We start from the raw sequence: 14115 nt of genomic DNA, 5'->3' as shown, positions 1-14115 counted from the left end.
AAGATAAAAACTCCCTGCCTCATGGTGCTTCCATACCAAAAGTTGTGTGTGTGTAGGAAAGCATAGCCTGTGACATAGGTGGCGCTCCTAGCCATTTAGTATTTTAAAAACTTTATTGTGTGGGGCACCTGGGTGGCTCAGTCAGTTGAGCGTCCGACTTCGGCTCAGGTCATGATCTCACGGTCTGTGGGTTTGAGCCCCGCGTCAGGCTCTGTGCTGGAGCCTGCTTCGGATTCTGCGTCTCCCTCGCTCTCTGCCCCTCCCCTGCTCATGCTCCGTCTCTCTCTCTCTCTCTCTCTGTCAAAAATAAACATTAAAGAAAAAAAACTTTATTGTGGTATAAGATGCATGTGCTAAAGTGTATGATGTGCGTTAATCTTAAGGTTACAGCTTAGTGGAATTGTTACATGTGGATGGATGGATGGATGGGTAGTAGATGGATGGATAGTTTATGAAATGACCACCCAGATCAAGATACAGAACATTTTCAGTGTCATACTCATTCCCAGTTAATATTCCCTGTTCCCCAGGAAGGAACCGGTGTTCTGATGTGCCACTCTTAATTACTTGCCAGTTTGTTCATGAACTTCGTCATACGGTACACTCTCTCTGTGTCTGGCTTCTTTAACTCAGACAGAATGCTCTTTATGTTTACTGCACCTGTGTCCTTTCCCACCAGTGTTTCACCCTTTTTAAAATTGATGTCTGTTCCATTTTATGAATATCACACAATTGATCCATTGTCCTGCTGAGAAACATGTAGCTTGTTTTCAGGATTTGGCTAGTATGAATACAGCTGCTCTGATCATTAACGTGCGTGTCTTATAGAAGCTGTTTATTACAGAGTGACGCAGGAAGGAAAAGGCAATAAGAAAGTAAAGATCCATTTATGAGTCAACTTTTATACCATGTTAATTGACCTTGATGAGTGGGTGGCTGTGCGTGTGTAATATGGTGCTGCTTTCATATGCATGTATTTACGCCATCTTTTAGGAGTTTTCTATATTAAAATAGAAACAATGTTTAAAGCCCTGCAGTTGTAAAATTTAACCCCTGCCTAAGATTGAAAAAACTTTTATTCTTGAAATTCTTTCACCTTTTTAAAATTTAGACCTCTGAGGGCACCTGGGAGGCTCAGTCGGTTAAGCATCTGACTTGGGCCCAGATCATGATCCTGCGGTCCGTGAGCTTGAGCCCCCTGTCGGGCTCTGTGCTGACAGCTCAGAGCCTGCTTCAGATTCTATGCCTCCCTCTCTCTCTCTACCCGTCCGCCACTCATGCTCTGTCTCTCTGTGTCTCTGAAAAATGAATAAACATTAAAAAAATTAAAAAAAAAAAACCCTTTAAGCCTCTGGGGGCATCTGGGTGGCTTAGTCAGTTAAGCATGCGACTCTTCGTTTCGGCTCATGGCACGATCTCATGGTTTGCGAGTTTGAGCCTCACATTGGGCTCCACACTGACAGTGTGGAGTCTCCTTGGGATTCTCTCTCTCTGCTCCTTCCCTGCACTCTCTTTCTCTAAAAAACAAATCAACTTTAAAATAAAATGAAAATAAAATTTAAAGTTCTGTTTTCAGTGGAGGGAAAATTATAATTTCCTATTGTGGAAATTAAGAAGGATCACATCTTGTACAGAGGAACATGGTTTACCTTTTGGAATAGCGTTGTTTTGTAACATTTTTGCTTAATTCCATTAAGACCTTCAAGTTAATTCATACTTTCCAGGTATAAATAGCATCTTCCAGTAAAAGAAGGCCTACTGATCAGTGCTTCCTCATTCCACACTTAAACATGTCAGTTTTTTAAAAGTAACATTGTGTCTTTTGTAAGATGTTAATGGACATTGCCTAAGGAAAGAATATCTCAGTTAGATCTCAAGAACATTTTTTTTAACGTTTTATTTATAAGAACATCTTTTCTGTTAGTAGAAACCAGTTAACATTTATCAAACACTCTTGCAGACGCGATGCTAAGTGTTTCCTTTATATTGTATTTAACCCTTATGATACCTCTGAATATGCACGTTATCCCTGTTTTAAAGATAGAATAGTTGAGGCATAAGGGAGATTGCGAGATTGGCAGGCGACAGAGCCAATACCGTGCAGAGGTGGGTTTTACCTGCACTTCTTCCTGAGTTCATCTTAGACTCTCGATCTTAACAGTAAACCATCCCACAGTGTAGAAAGGTTTTGTTTTTTTAAGGTAATCCTCTAGCTAAAACTTTTAAAGTTTATTGTTTTATGTTGTTTCCATTTTAAATTGTAGCAGGAAGACAGATGTAGGTAAACTTCTGCAGTTTGGTCCAGAGAAGTCACTTTCTCCCCGCTTTGGAATAGTGCTCAGTGGAAGGATGTTTGCAGTACGTGTAATTTCTTGGCTAGGATCTTAATCACCTTGCACTTGTATTTGGAGCTGCCTTGCAACAATGGGTAGGAAGTCAGCACCTGGGCCTACTGAGTACTGATGGCAAATGCACTATAAACCAAAGCTTCATACTCTTTCTTTTTTTTTTTTTCCTTTTAGGAGGCTCCTGTTTTTACGGAATTAAGCAGAGAAAATGATGAAGAAAAAGGTAGTTTTATTATTTTTTTTCTTCTTCTAATATGGATGCTTTCCTGTCGGCCCTGCCAAAAACTAGCAACAGGTTTGGGAGCAAGACCTGTGTCTGGATCGCACTGTTCTCGCCCGTATGTGAAAAAGTTATAACGATGAACTGGGTAGGATGCCTTCAGCTACAAGTAAGAAAACTGACCAAAGGGAGTCTCAGTAGTAAGGCAATACCTTGCCCTAACAAGAGTCCCAAGGGCAGGGTGGTTCCGGACGCCAGGCCATCAGTCAGCAGCGGGGCACGAGGTAGCTGTGGGCACTTTCGGCCATTGTATGTAGACCCAGCATTGTCCAGAGGATGACCGAGGGCATCTCTTCTAGAGTCCCCTGTGAGCCAGGAAACTTTACCTAGAAGACACTCCTCCGGCCAGCAGACTTCCTTCGGAATGTCACTGGCCAGACCCTATCAGCCTCCACGTCAAAGGCAGTCCCTGGGAAAGGAAGCGGGATTATTTTGATTGTTTTGGAGCAAGAGAACCTTACAAAGCCTCCCCCCCACCCCTGCCCCCGCCCCCGCCCCCTAATCCCATCACTTTGAGCATTAGGTTTTCAACATGCAAATTTACAGAGGATACAGACACAGTGTGAGAAGTGTGAACACCTAAACACAATTGGAGTCCTGTCCCCTTAGCAAGGGCAGAAGGGGACAGTGGAGGTGGAGAACAGCCTAGGCAGTCTTTCCCAGCTCTGAGCATCTGCCCAGTGTGCTTCTCTGCAGGAGTTTATCATCTCTGGATAGGAGCATTCCAGCTCTCGTTCATGCCGACCATCCGGGAACTTCTGTGTGGATGTGGTGTGGTATCTTATCTGAGAAGTGTTATAATTTCCCTGAAGTATATACGTATATGTGTACAAACGAAGTGTGTGTGCGTGTGTAGGAAATGAGATGTGTAAAATACGTAAAAAACTATAGCACTGTTTTTTCTTCCAGTTACATTCAATTTGAATAAAGGAGCATGTAGTTCAGCAGCAACATCATCCAAATCAAGGTGAGCTACGTGAATGGGTATCTTAGAACTCGAGGATTTCTGTGAAATGTTGATGACTACATTTCCAAAGCTGCAGTATTGTGGGTGTTTTGGTTTTTTTTTTTCTGGTTGTAATTTCCTTCTTCGTTTGGTTTTTGTTTGGTGGTTGTTGTGTTTTTCAGCAACTGTTTTTTTCCCTGATTTGCCTATGATGATATGACTCCCCCTTTTGAGGAAAGGCCTACTCTGATCACGTGCTTCCCACGACAAATCTGTGTCTCTCTGGGAGTCCTTCTCCACTTAATAATTCCTTCTGTGCTACTGCGGTGCTATTTGGTTTTCTTTTTCCTTTTTTTTTCTTTTGCTATTTGTTTTTCTATCAGAGCCCACGTCTCAAGTTTAAATAGTAGCTGGAGTATACAGTTTTTGTTCTGTCTACCGTATTAAGATCTTGTGAGAATAGAGACGAAGTCATTCGCCTAACTTCTCGGCACCTGGTACAGTGTAAATGCCCTGGTCAGCACTCCGTGACGACTGCCTTCTGGGCTACGCGATGTAGTACCAGGATGGGGCTTGCCAGCTTTTTCTGGGAAAGGCCCTGCAGTAAATAGTTTAGACATCATTGGCCATATGTCTTTGTCACAACCACTTAGCTGCTATCGGAGCGAGAAAGCAGCCAGAGACAATATGTAAACAAGCGATCGTGGCTGTATTCCAGTAAAATCTCATTTATAAACACGGGCAGCAGGCTGCATCTGCCCCTTAGGTTGTAGTTTGCCAAGTCCTGGAACAGCATGTAGTCAGGTGCTTCTCACTTTTCACGTTCTCTTCTCTTGCAGTTCTTAGACATTCTTTCACCACATGTCTGTGCGCTATCTGTGATGCGCAGCGTGTCCAGTCGTTTATGGAGATTAAAAAAAAAATAAAACAAGATATTCAGGAAGGCACCTCCTCCTGACACCTTCCCACTATCTACCAGAAATTAGTTTTGGGTTGGCCAGTCTTTGTTATTTTACTTAGTATTTTACATATTGGTTATTGAAGACCTAACTCAGGTTTTCTGGTTAATTTATTAGGCGAGTGTTTATTTACACGACGAAGTAAGTGGCGAGGAGAGTTGAAGGAACTAGACAGACTGAGGGAGCACGTAATACTGCTTCAGAATGGCTGGCCGGAGGTCTTCACTTTGGTCAAAATATTTCAGGATTGACACCTACATTAGAGATCGTGAAGGAAGCGGTCAGCTGGGTTCTACACGTGGCACCCTTGAAAATTCCTTTCAAAGTAGTGGTCTGATAGGACCCGGAAGACAGATTTAAATATGTCAGATCACACGTTGCCTTATTGTTTTAGACCTGTACGTGTTTCCCTGCAGTCTCCCTTATTATTTGTTATTCCCAAGTGTCGATAAATGTTAAACTTGGTCCCAGCGGCCCCCAAGCTGGTCTCTCTCGTATCAGTTTTCTGTGGCTGCTGTAAATGACCATAAACCAAGTGTCCTGAAACAACAGGAATTTATTCTGTTTCTGGAAGCCAGAAGCGTGAAGTCAGAATCGCCGGCTGAGATCAGGCCATGTGCCAGGCGGTGCTTCCTCCGCGGGCCCTGGCGGGAATCCGTCCTTTGCCTCTTCCGGCTTCCGCTGGCTGCTGCCATCCCTCGGCTTGTGGCTGCACCCTTCAGTTTTCAAGAGCAGTGTCTTCACATCTCTCTTTGCCCCACCTTCACACCACCTTCTCTGTGTGTCAAATCTGCCTGTTTCCCTCTTGAAAGGATGCATGTGTATAGAACCCATTCGGGCACCCCAGGATAGTCTCAGCTCAGAATCTATAACCTGATCTCGTTTGCAAAGACCCTTTTCCCAGTAAGGTCGCATGTATCAACTCCAGGGATGAGGACCGGTTATCTGTGGGGTCTGCTGTTTAGCCTCCTGTACCCCGACGCCAGCCTTTGATGTCATTATAAAAGTAGTTTTATTTGACCGAGTTCTGTGTGTTCAGTCTCAAGTATGTATACAAACGCGTAAGTGGTGTCACAGATAATACAATGTTAAGACTCATCTAAATTTCCTTTTTCTGAGATTATGGCCCATTTTTGTAGAGGTTGGGATTTATTTTCCTGTCGATTTATATCTCTTGGATAGCTAAAACTCAGAATGAATGAAGTGATCTAGATAGCAAAAATGGGTGTCTTAGGCTATACTGAGGCACGGAGGTAAGCCCTGCTCCTCCCGGCTTTGAACACAGGTTACTCGGTTCCCATTTCTGTTTTGGGGCTTCTCTTCTTTAATTGTGTTAGTTATTACTAACCGATGGCAGAATTCTAGGGCCCTTCTAGAAGCGAACATTCCATTTGCAATCTGTTACTGTTCATTTCTTGCCTTGATTTTAGCCCCATCCTCACTGTCTCGGTTTGTCACTTTCTACTAGAACCTTTTTGGGGGAGGAGGGGTGTTATTGTGAGAGCAGCTAGTGGGAAGATTGAACGTAGTACACGGCTGAAAAAAAATGGACTCTTGCCTTTTACTTCACCGTCATTGAGAGTGATATTTAATTTCCTATGCTTCTGGCGATGTTAAATTCTTAAAATGATTTGTATAGGTTTTCTCTCTTGATTCTAAACAGTATTTTTAGGATAGGGATTATCACTTTCTTGAAAGCTTGGTAAAATACTGTGTTAGTGTCAGCAGGCGAGGGAATACCTTTTACTACTGATTCGGTACCATTTAACACTTTTGTGACAGTGATTAGTTTATTCAACTTTGCAATATAATCTTGATCATACGAATTTCAATAATTTGCATCATTCTTATTTTTCTAGACTATCCTTTTTATCTAGCCTCTCAAATTTACTATCTGTTTTATTACTCTTTTAAAATACCAACTTTTTGGGGTGCCTGAGTGGCTCAGTCGGTGAAGTGTCCAACTCCTGATTGCTGCTCAGGTCATGATCTCAGTTTGTGAGATCAATCCCCTGTGCATTGGCTTGGGCTTGGGATTCTCTGTGTCCCTCTCTTTCTGACCCTCCCCTGCTCGGACGTGCCCTCTCTCGCTCTCTCTCTTTCAAAATAAATAAACATAAACAAACCCAACTTTTTATTTTCTTGGTAATATAATTTCTCTGGTTTCTGTGTTAGTGATTTCTGTCCTTCATAATGTCTTCTGTCAGCATTTCTTAAATTCTTCATCATTCATTTTAGCTCTGACAGAATCTTGATATTGCAAGCAGAAGGATCTAGATGTCAAGCCCTACCATGTCTTTCTCTCTCTTTTTTTTTTAAGAAGCAATTAAAATTTTATTTTATTTATTTATTTATTTTTAAGAAAGAGAAAACATGAACGGAAGAGAAGGAGAGAGGGAGAGAGAGAAACTTTTTTTTTTTTAAGTTTATTTATTTTGAGAGAGAGTGGGCAGGGGAGGGGCAGTGAGAGAGGGAGAGAGAGAATTCTGTGTCACTGTCAGCGCAGAGCCCAACGTGGGGCTTGAACCCACAAACAGAGAGCTCATGACCTGAGCCAAAATCAAGAGTCAGATGCTTAACCCACTAGGCCACCCCGGTGCCCCAGAGAATCTTCAACAGGCTCCGTGCCCAGTGCAGAGCCCAACACAGGGCTCGATCCCATGGCCCTGGGATCACAACCTGACCCAAAATCAAGAGTTGGATGGTCGGGGCGCGCCTGGGTGGCTCAGTCGGTTGAGCGTCCGACTTCGGCTCAGGTCATGAGCTTGCAGGTCGTGAATTCAAGCCCCGTGTCGGGCTTTCTGCTGACAGCTCAGAGCCTGGAGCCTGTTTCGGAGTCTGTGTCTCTCTCTGTCTCTGCCCCCTCCTCGCTCGCTCTCTCTCTCTCTCTCTCAAAAATAAAGATTTTTTTTTTTAATTAAAAAAAAAAGTTGGACACTCAACCGACGGAGCCGCCCAGGTGCCCCTCTTATTAAAGACTCAGTATCTTTGGTCATCACCTGTGAGATAAATTGTCATTTTTTTCCATGTTCTTATGTGACCATTGTGATCTGGTACATCCCCCACCACTTGTACTCCAGCTCTGCTAAATTATTTGTGCCGTCCTAGATGAGCCGTGCTGGCTCACCCTGACTTTTCTCGGTGTCTGCTGTTCCCCCTTCCCAGGACACCCTTCCATGTCTGTTCGCCCACCTGTTGTGAGATCCTGATGGGCTATTCTGTTCATCTTTTTATCCCCACTGCTTGTCACCTTGTAGACATCTAATAATGCCAAATAAATTGTCTTGACAGAAAACTCTTTTTTCTATTCAGTTTAGGTGTTTTTGTGTGGCGAAATATGTATAACATGATGTTTACCATTTTGACCATTTTTAAGTGCACGGGTCAGTGGCAGTAAATAGATTCACATTATGTCTGTGACCAGCATCCATCTACCAGACTTTTTCATCACCCCAAACTGAAACTGTACTCGTTAAACCCTAACTCCCCGTTTCCCTCTACCCCACCAGACCCCAGTGACCTCTGTTCTACTTTCTGTCTCTATGAACGTGACTGTTCTAATCTCCTCTTATGAGTGGAATCATACAGAGGTTGCCCTTCTGTGACTGGCTTCTTTCACTCACTCTAATGTCCTCAAGGTATATCCACATTATGGTCATGTGTCAGAATTTCCTTCCCTTTTAAGGCTGAATACTATCCTGTTGTGTAGACCACATTTTGTTCGTCTCTTCATCGGCCATTGGACATTTTGAGTTATTCCCACCTTTTGGTGATCACAGATAATGCTGTTCTCAACATTGGTGCACAGATAGATGTTCGAGTCCCTTCTTTCAGTCCTTTGGGTATACACCCAGGAGTGGAGTCGCTGGACTGTAGGATAGCACTGCGTTTGCTTTGTTTGAGAACTGCCTTGCCGTTTCCCGTAGCAGTTGCTCCAGTTGTGTATTTGCACCAACAATACACAAGGTTCCAGGGCGCCCCGTCCTCACCAACACTCCTCTTTTCTTACACAAGCTTTCTTACACAAGCCATCCTAAGAGATGGGAAGTGTTGTCTCACGTGCTCTGGATTTACGTTTCCCTGATGGTTAGTGTTGTGAAGCATCTTTTCATGGACTTTTTGACCATTTATATGTCTTCTTTGGAGAAATGCCTTTTGCTCACTTATTAATGGGGTTGTTTGTTTTTTATGCCGCTTAGTTTTAAGAAGAATATCTCAAGATTCCAAGTTGAGATGAATACCGAAATACCGAAATAATTTATCAATGTGTTCGAGGACTCAGTATTGATCAAATTTGGGGAATTATGGAGAATGTGAAAAGGGTCAGAAAGCAGAAACATAAGCACTGACTATAGTAGGAAATAGGTGGTTTGTAAACATGTGATCACTAGACCCCCCCCAATTACCCACTTAAACCCCATTCCCCTTTTGCTAGGGTTATTAGCGCCTCTTATGTGGACACAGTGTGTTTGATTGTGATCTGGAATTAGTGCTAAGTTTCGTGGATTTCTAGCTAAAGGTACTTTTAAATCTCAAGAAACTTTTTTGCTTCATTTTTAAAATATTCACTTTGAGAGAGAGCAAGCACACGAGCAGGAGAGGGGCAGAGAGAGGGACACTCTCAGCGCAGAGCCTGACACGGGGCTCGAACTCACAAACCGTGGGATCATGACCTGAGCCGAAATCAACAGTCAGACGCTTAACCGACTGAGCCACCCAGGTGCCCCTAAAGAACCTTTCTTTAAGCAGCAAGTTGAAGCGTTTATCTTTATATGGACTTAATCTGTTGAGAACCAAATGTATGTTATGTACAATTGTCACAAACCTGGGAAATGACAGAATGAGAACTTAGAAATATATTCAGAGGATTGAGTTATGGGACAAAACCCAGCAAGTGACATTTCAAAAGGATAAATTGAAAACCTTCCAGTTAGGTAAAGAGAGAACATGAACTCCCACGAAGACCGAGTCAGGGGGTCCTGAACCGCAGAAGAGAAGTAGGGATCATAGTTGACCCCAAGCTGAACAGGACTCGTTAGAGTAACCTGGCTGCCAATAAGTCCAGTGCTGTCTTTAAATGCCTTAAAAAAAAGTCCAAAGAATAATTCAAGATTGTTTTTCTGTTGAGCACACTTTTCTCTTGGTTATCCCCATAGGAGCTTCATGCACATATTTTCCTCTATTCGTCGTTTGCAGCTATGACAAACTAAATGATTAGACTGACAAGATTCAGTTAGCAAATATTAACTGAGCATGTATTTTATGTGAGTCACTAGACGGTTACTGCTCCTTTACAACAAAAAAATAAGTAAGTACAAGCATATACACCTGATTACACGTACAAATCACATATGCAAATGATCATAATGCAAAGTGGAGTGTGATACATGCCACAGAGACAGCAAGATCCAAGAAGCCTCATGAAGAAAAGATCTTAACAGAATTGGGACAAATGGAGATAAATGGAGAGATCGTTCTTCGTATGAAAGAGGCACGTGTAAATCTGCAAAGGCATGAAACACGGCGTGGCTCAATCAACAACGAGTTGTTCAGAATGGCCAGTGTATATAATAAGTTAGAGATAGCATTCTTGGGCCAGTGGGGACAATTTTATATTGCGGTGCAAATTTTAGAATTTACACTGTCAATTCTAGGCAGGCGGGAGCCATCAAAAATTAAGTGACCTGTTGAGATTTTTGCCTTCAGAAAATAGAACTGGCAGTAATATGCGAGACTTCTTTACACACATCTTACTTAGTCCTTGCAGTTGAGCTATGAGTCGGGTCCCATTTTTATCCTCATTCGTAGATGAGGAACTCAGGTGTAGAAAGGTTAATCGCTCAGTCAGAAGCAGAAGTCTCCTTAAACCCTGATCTGCCCAACCCCAACCCCATCTGCCCGACCCCGTGGGATCTGCCCAACCCACGCCGCCACCACTCGGCCGTGCTGATCACCGTTGGCGCCAAGAGAAGGGGTGAGGGGGAGGAGGGCGCTATGGCGGGAGAGGTCGCGTGTTCTCACGCTCACAGTCCTGTAAGGCATAGAGACAGGTCCTTTATTGTTTCGACTGACCCGTTGTAAATGAATCGAGTAACAAATCTTTCCTGTGTTGTTCTTCTGCACGTTGGAAAGCCTTCTGTGCATAGTGTCTGTTAACAGGTATGGCTCTTCTTTTCGCCAGCTCCTTGGGACCGAGCGCGTTGAAGACAGTCGGGAATGCGGCATCAGTTAAGCGAAAAGAATCTTCCCAGAGCACAGCTCGATCAAAAGAAAAGAAAAAAAAGAAATCAGCACTCGATGAAATCATGGAGGTATAGTTTACCAGCCGCGTGTTGACTTTTCAGCTGTTAGAGGAATGACGTAGTTCGGATTGAGGAAGGTTAGGTAGTTTTGCCGGTTCTTAGATAAATGAAAGTCAAAAGATGTGTAGACACTGGGTTAGGGGAGGGGTGTAGATCAGATGGAACTAAAGGAGTTGGAAACCCCCCATCCAAGTTTATTTTCTCGCTTCAAGTGCTGCCTTCAGAACTCTCCGTGTGTTCACGGTCAGTGGAATTCAGGCAGAAGGGCTGTGGTGGGGTCGAGAGCAGGAAGGAGCAGCTCTGTTTACCTTCCGTGGCTCAGTGAGACTGGCATCCTCCATGGATTCCCTCTCACCACCCTGCGCCCTCCTGTCGCCTCTGACTTCCATTTACCACCCCCCGGCAAGCAAGAGAAAGCCACGACGTACTTTTTATTTGACTGAACCTGATGCCAGGCCTATGTGATGAATCACTGAAAACCTGTGATTTAGGATCCGGGGCCAGACTTTGGCTCTAAATCTACCTGTAGCTCTAGAGCAGTGCTGCAGGACGTTGTTAATATATTCCCTTTTTTTTTCCTTTAATTTTTTAAATTATTTATTTTTTATTTTATTTATTTAATTTATTTATTTTTCTTAATATTTGAGAGAAAGAGAGAGACAGGGCACAAGCAGGGGAGGGGCAGAGAGAGAGGGAGACCCAGAATCCGGAGCAGGCTCCAGGCTCCGAGCTGTCGGCACAGAGCCCGACGTGGGGCTCGAACTCTCGAACCACAAGATCCTGACCGAGCCGAAGTCGGACGCTTAACCGACCGAACCACCCCAGTGCCCCGATATATTCCTAAATCTTCCTCTCTCCCTCTCCACACATAGCCTTACCTGATCAATCAATTTGTGAACCAAATAGAAAAGGAGAAGGACAGGTGAAGAGAAAGAATAAATGGATATAAGAAGCTAACTTTTTTTTTTTTTTTCTGTACCATCATTTCCTCTAGTCTCCCCAAACCCTCCTCCTCAGTTGTGAAGGGTTGAGAGGGAGCTATTTGGTCTTCCCCGTTATTGGGCGCTCCTACAATGCAGGCCAGTCTAAAAAATTGAGAGTGTAATATAAAATGTGCACACTAGGAGATACGGTCGCTCCATCACTGAGCAAATACTGAGTTGTGTTATGTGCTGGGCATTGTGCAAGGTCCTGTGTCTGCATAGTAGGGAGCAAAATACAGTCCCTGTGTGTCATGCTAGTAAGAGGGACGTCCCACGAACAAGTGAACCAGTGAGTGAGTTATTACAAAATGATAAGTGCTAAGGAGGTCAGAGGGCGGGCCGTGGGGGATAGCTTGGGAAAAGGTGCTACGGCAGGGAAGATCTCAACCTCAAGCATATGAAGGAAAGATCCACGTGGCTGGAGCGTGATGAGTGCAAGAGTGGTAGCATTTGAGGTTCGAGAGAGGAGGGGGAGTGACCTCTTAGCTATCTTAATAGGCCATGGCAGAGTTTCTGAATCTAATTCAAAGTCAAATGGAAAGCTACATCTACCCGCTTGGTGAGACATGCTAAATTTAGAACGCTCTTTGTTCATATTGGAAAATTGGAGAAATTAAAATGAGACTTATTACCAACCAAAGAATTGCAGTGTTCTGGCCCCTCGAAAGTTGGTACTTAGGGTTCACTTAAGGCAGCTGAGGAAGAAGGAGGCGTGATACAGCCCCACAGCGGCCAGACGGCACTCTTCTTTTGGACGCCCTTTTGCTTATGTCTCTCCAGGTTATATTTTTCTTCCCCTATATTCACAGGATTTATTGTCCTTATCAAACAGAGAAGCCCCTTTTTGCCATCAGAGCGTAGATAGAACTAACCATGCTGTGCAAAACTGGTATTAAGTGTGTATTAAGGTGCTTGTTTTAATGTTTCTTTATTTTGAGAGACAGCATGAGCAGGGGAGGGGCAGAGAGAGAGGAGAGAGAGAGAATCCCAAGCAGGCTCTGCCCTGTCAGCACAGAGCTGGACACAGGGCTCGATTCCATGAACCATGAGATCAGGACCTGAGCTGAAATCATGGGTCGGACGCTTAATCCACTGAGCCACCCAGGCGCCCCGTGTTATGTTTTTACCACAAAAACATTGCTTGTTTTCCAGCTCATGACAGTCACGTGGGGGGAAGAAGGGAGGGGGCAGTATAGCGCTGGCAGATGGCCTTGCAGTGTTGACCAAGTAGAGGCCGCTTGTATTTGTTTTCTTGGTCAGTTGACTTGCTTTATCACATATTGTTATCAAATCAAGTTCGTTTCTTTTTTCTAAAGATTTTATTTTTAAGTAATCTCTACACACAACATGGGGCTTGAACCCATAACTACAAGATCAAGAGTAGCCCGCTTCGCAGACTAAACCTGCCAGGGGTCCCCCAAGTGTTTTTTTGAAATCAAAAATTAATTGCAAAAAAAGTTTATTTGTATCTGTCAGAGCTTGTAAGTTACACGGAGCCCCTTTCAGGCATATGTTTTATGGTGTTCTTTTGTTAAATAGAATGGTATTTGAAATGAATTAAGGATTTTAATGAGAGAATGCTGTGAATGTCTTATGTGTTCTACAGATCGAGGAGGAAAGGAAAAGAAGTACCCGAACAGACTATTGGCTACAGCCTGTACGTATTCAGCTGGAGTTCTCCAGTTCTAAACGCTTTTTAAAACGAGTGAATGATTCAAAGAACATTTGGTATAAATGACTTAAGTTTCTCAAACATACTTAAATCCTATGGATAGACTTTCCTGACTTTTCTTTTCATCCGATCTTAAATTATCAGTTACACCTGTATTAGAGAGTAACTTCCCGTTTATAGGCTGGTGAGACTCCTTGAGTTTTGCCAGATTTGTTTGTGGACATCTTGAATTGAAGCCTGGAATCGTTTCCAGTGTTCGCTAGAAGACAAGGGTTGTGTTTTCAGAAATGGGGCTGAAATGTAGAATTGTGAAAGCAGAAGTATTTGTTTTCAGTTTGCAGCTTATTGAACTTAGATTATCCCTTTAGGTACTTTGTTGAACAAAGGTGGTTTTAATTTTACAAACTCAAGTAGAGCTTTGTGTTTTATTGTGTATTTATTGTTCTATTGTTTTAAGATAATAATTTTGAATATTTAAATAATTACCAGAAATTGTTATAGTTTGCTGATGCTCTGTTTTGAGCTTAGATGTGAAATTTTCGGAAGACGTTCAGGGTGCCTTCATTATTCTTTGAGAAGCTGGTTTGATCAGTTGACAGGAGACCGAAAGGTAGTGAGAGTGTGT

At 43.2% G+C, this 14115-nt stretch overlaps 1 protein-coding gene across 4 annotated transcripts in view; it reads left to right on the top strand.

The window, feature by feature from the left end:
• Nucleotides 1-14115, top strand: part of KIN (Kin17 DNA and RNA binding protein) — a 41099-nt gene that overhangs the window by 11558 nt on the left and 15426 nt on the right. For 3 of the 4 annotated variants that reach the window (XM_053225240.1, XM_053225239.1, XM_015079437.3), the window contains exons 6-9: nucleotides 2523-2571; nucleotides 3538-3595; nucleotides 10715-10844; nucleotides 13425-13475. In XM_053225240.1, the coding sequence (XP_053081215.1) occupies nucleotides 2523-2571; nucleotides 3538-3595; nucleotides 10715-10844; nucleotides 13425-13475 (288 nt within the window). The remainder of the gene's footprint in view (nucleotides 1-2522; nucleotides 2572-3537; nucleotides 3596-10714; nucleotides 10845-13424; nucleotides 13476-14115) is intronic. The other variant, XM_053225241.1, reaches the window with a different exon arrangement.

Source organism: Acinonyx jubatus, chromosome B4, assembly GCF_027475565.1.
Source record: "Acinonyx jubatus isolate Ajub_Pintada_27869175 chromosome B4, VMU_Ajub_asm_v1.0, whole genome shotgun sequence".
NCBI lineage: Eukaryota > Metazoa > Chordata > Mammalia > Carnivora > Felidae > Acinonyx > Acinonyx jubatus.
The sequence above is the reverse complement of the archived record's forward strand: the minus strand, read 5'-3'. Positions and strand labels throughout refer to the sequence as shown.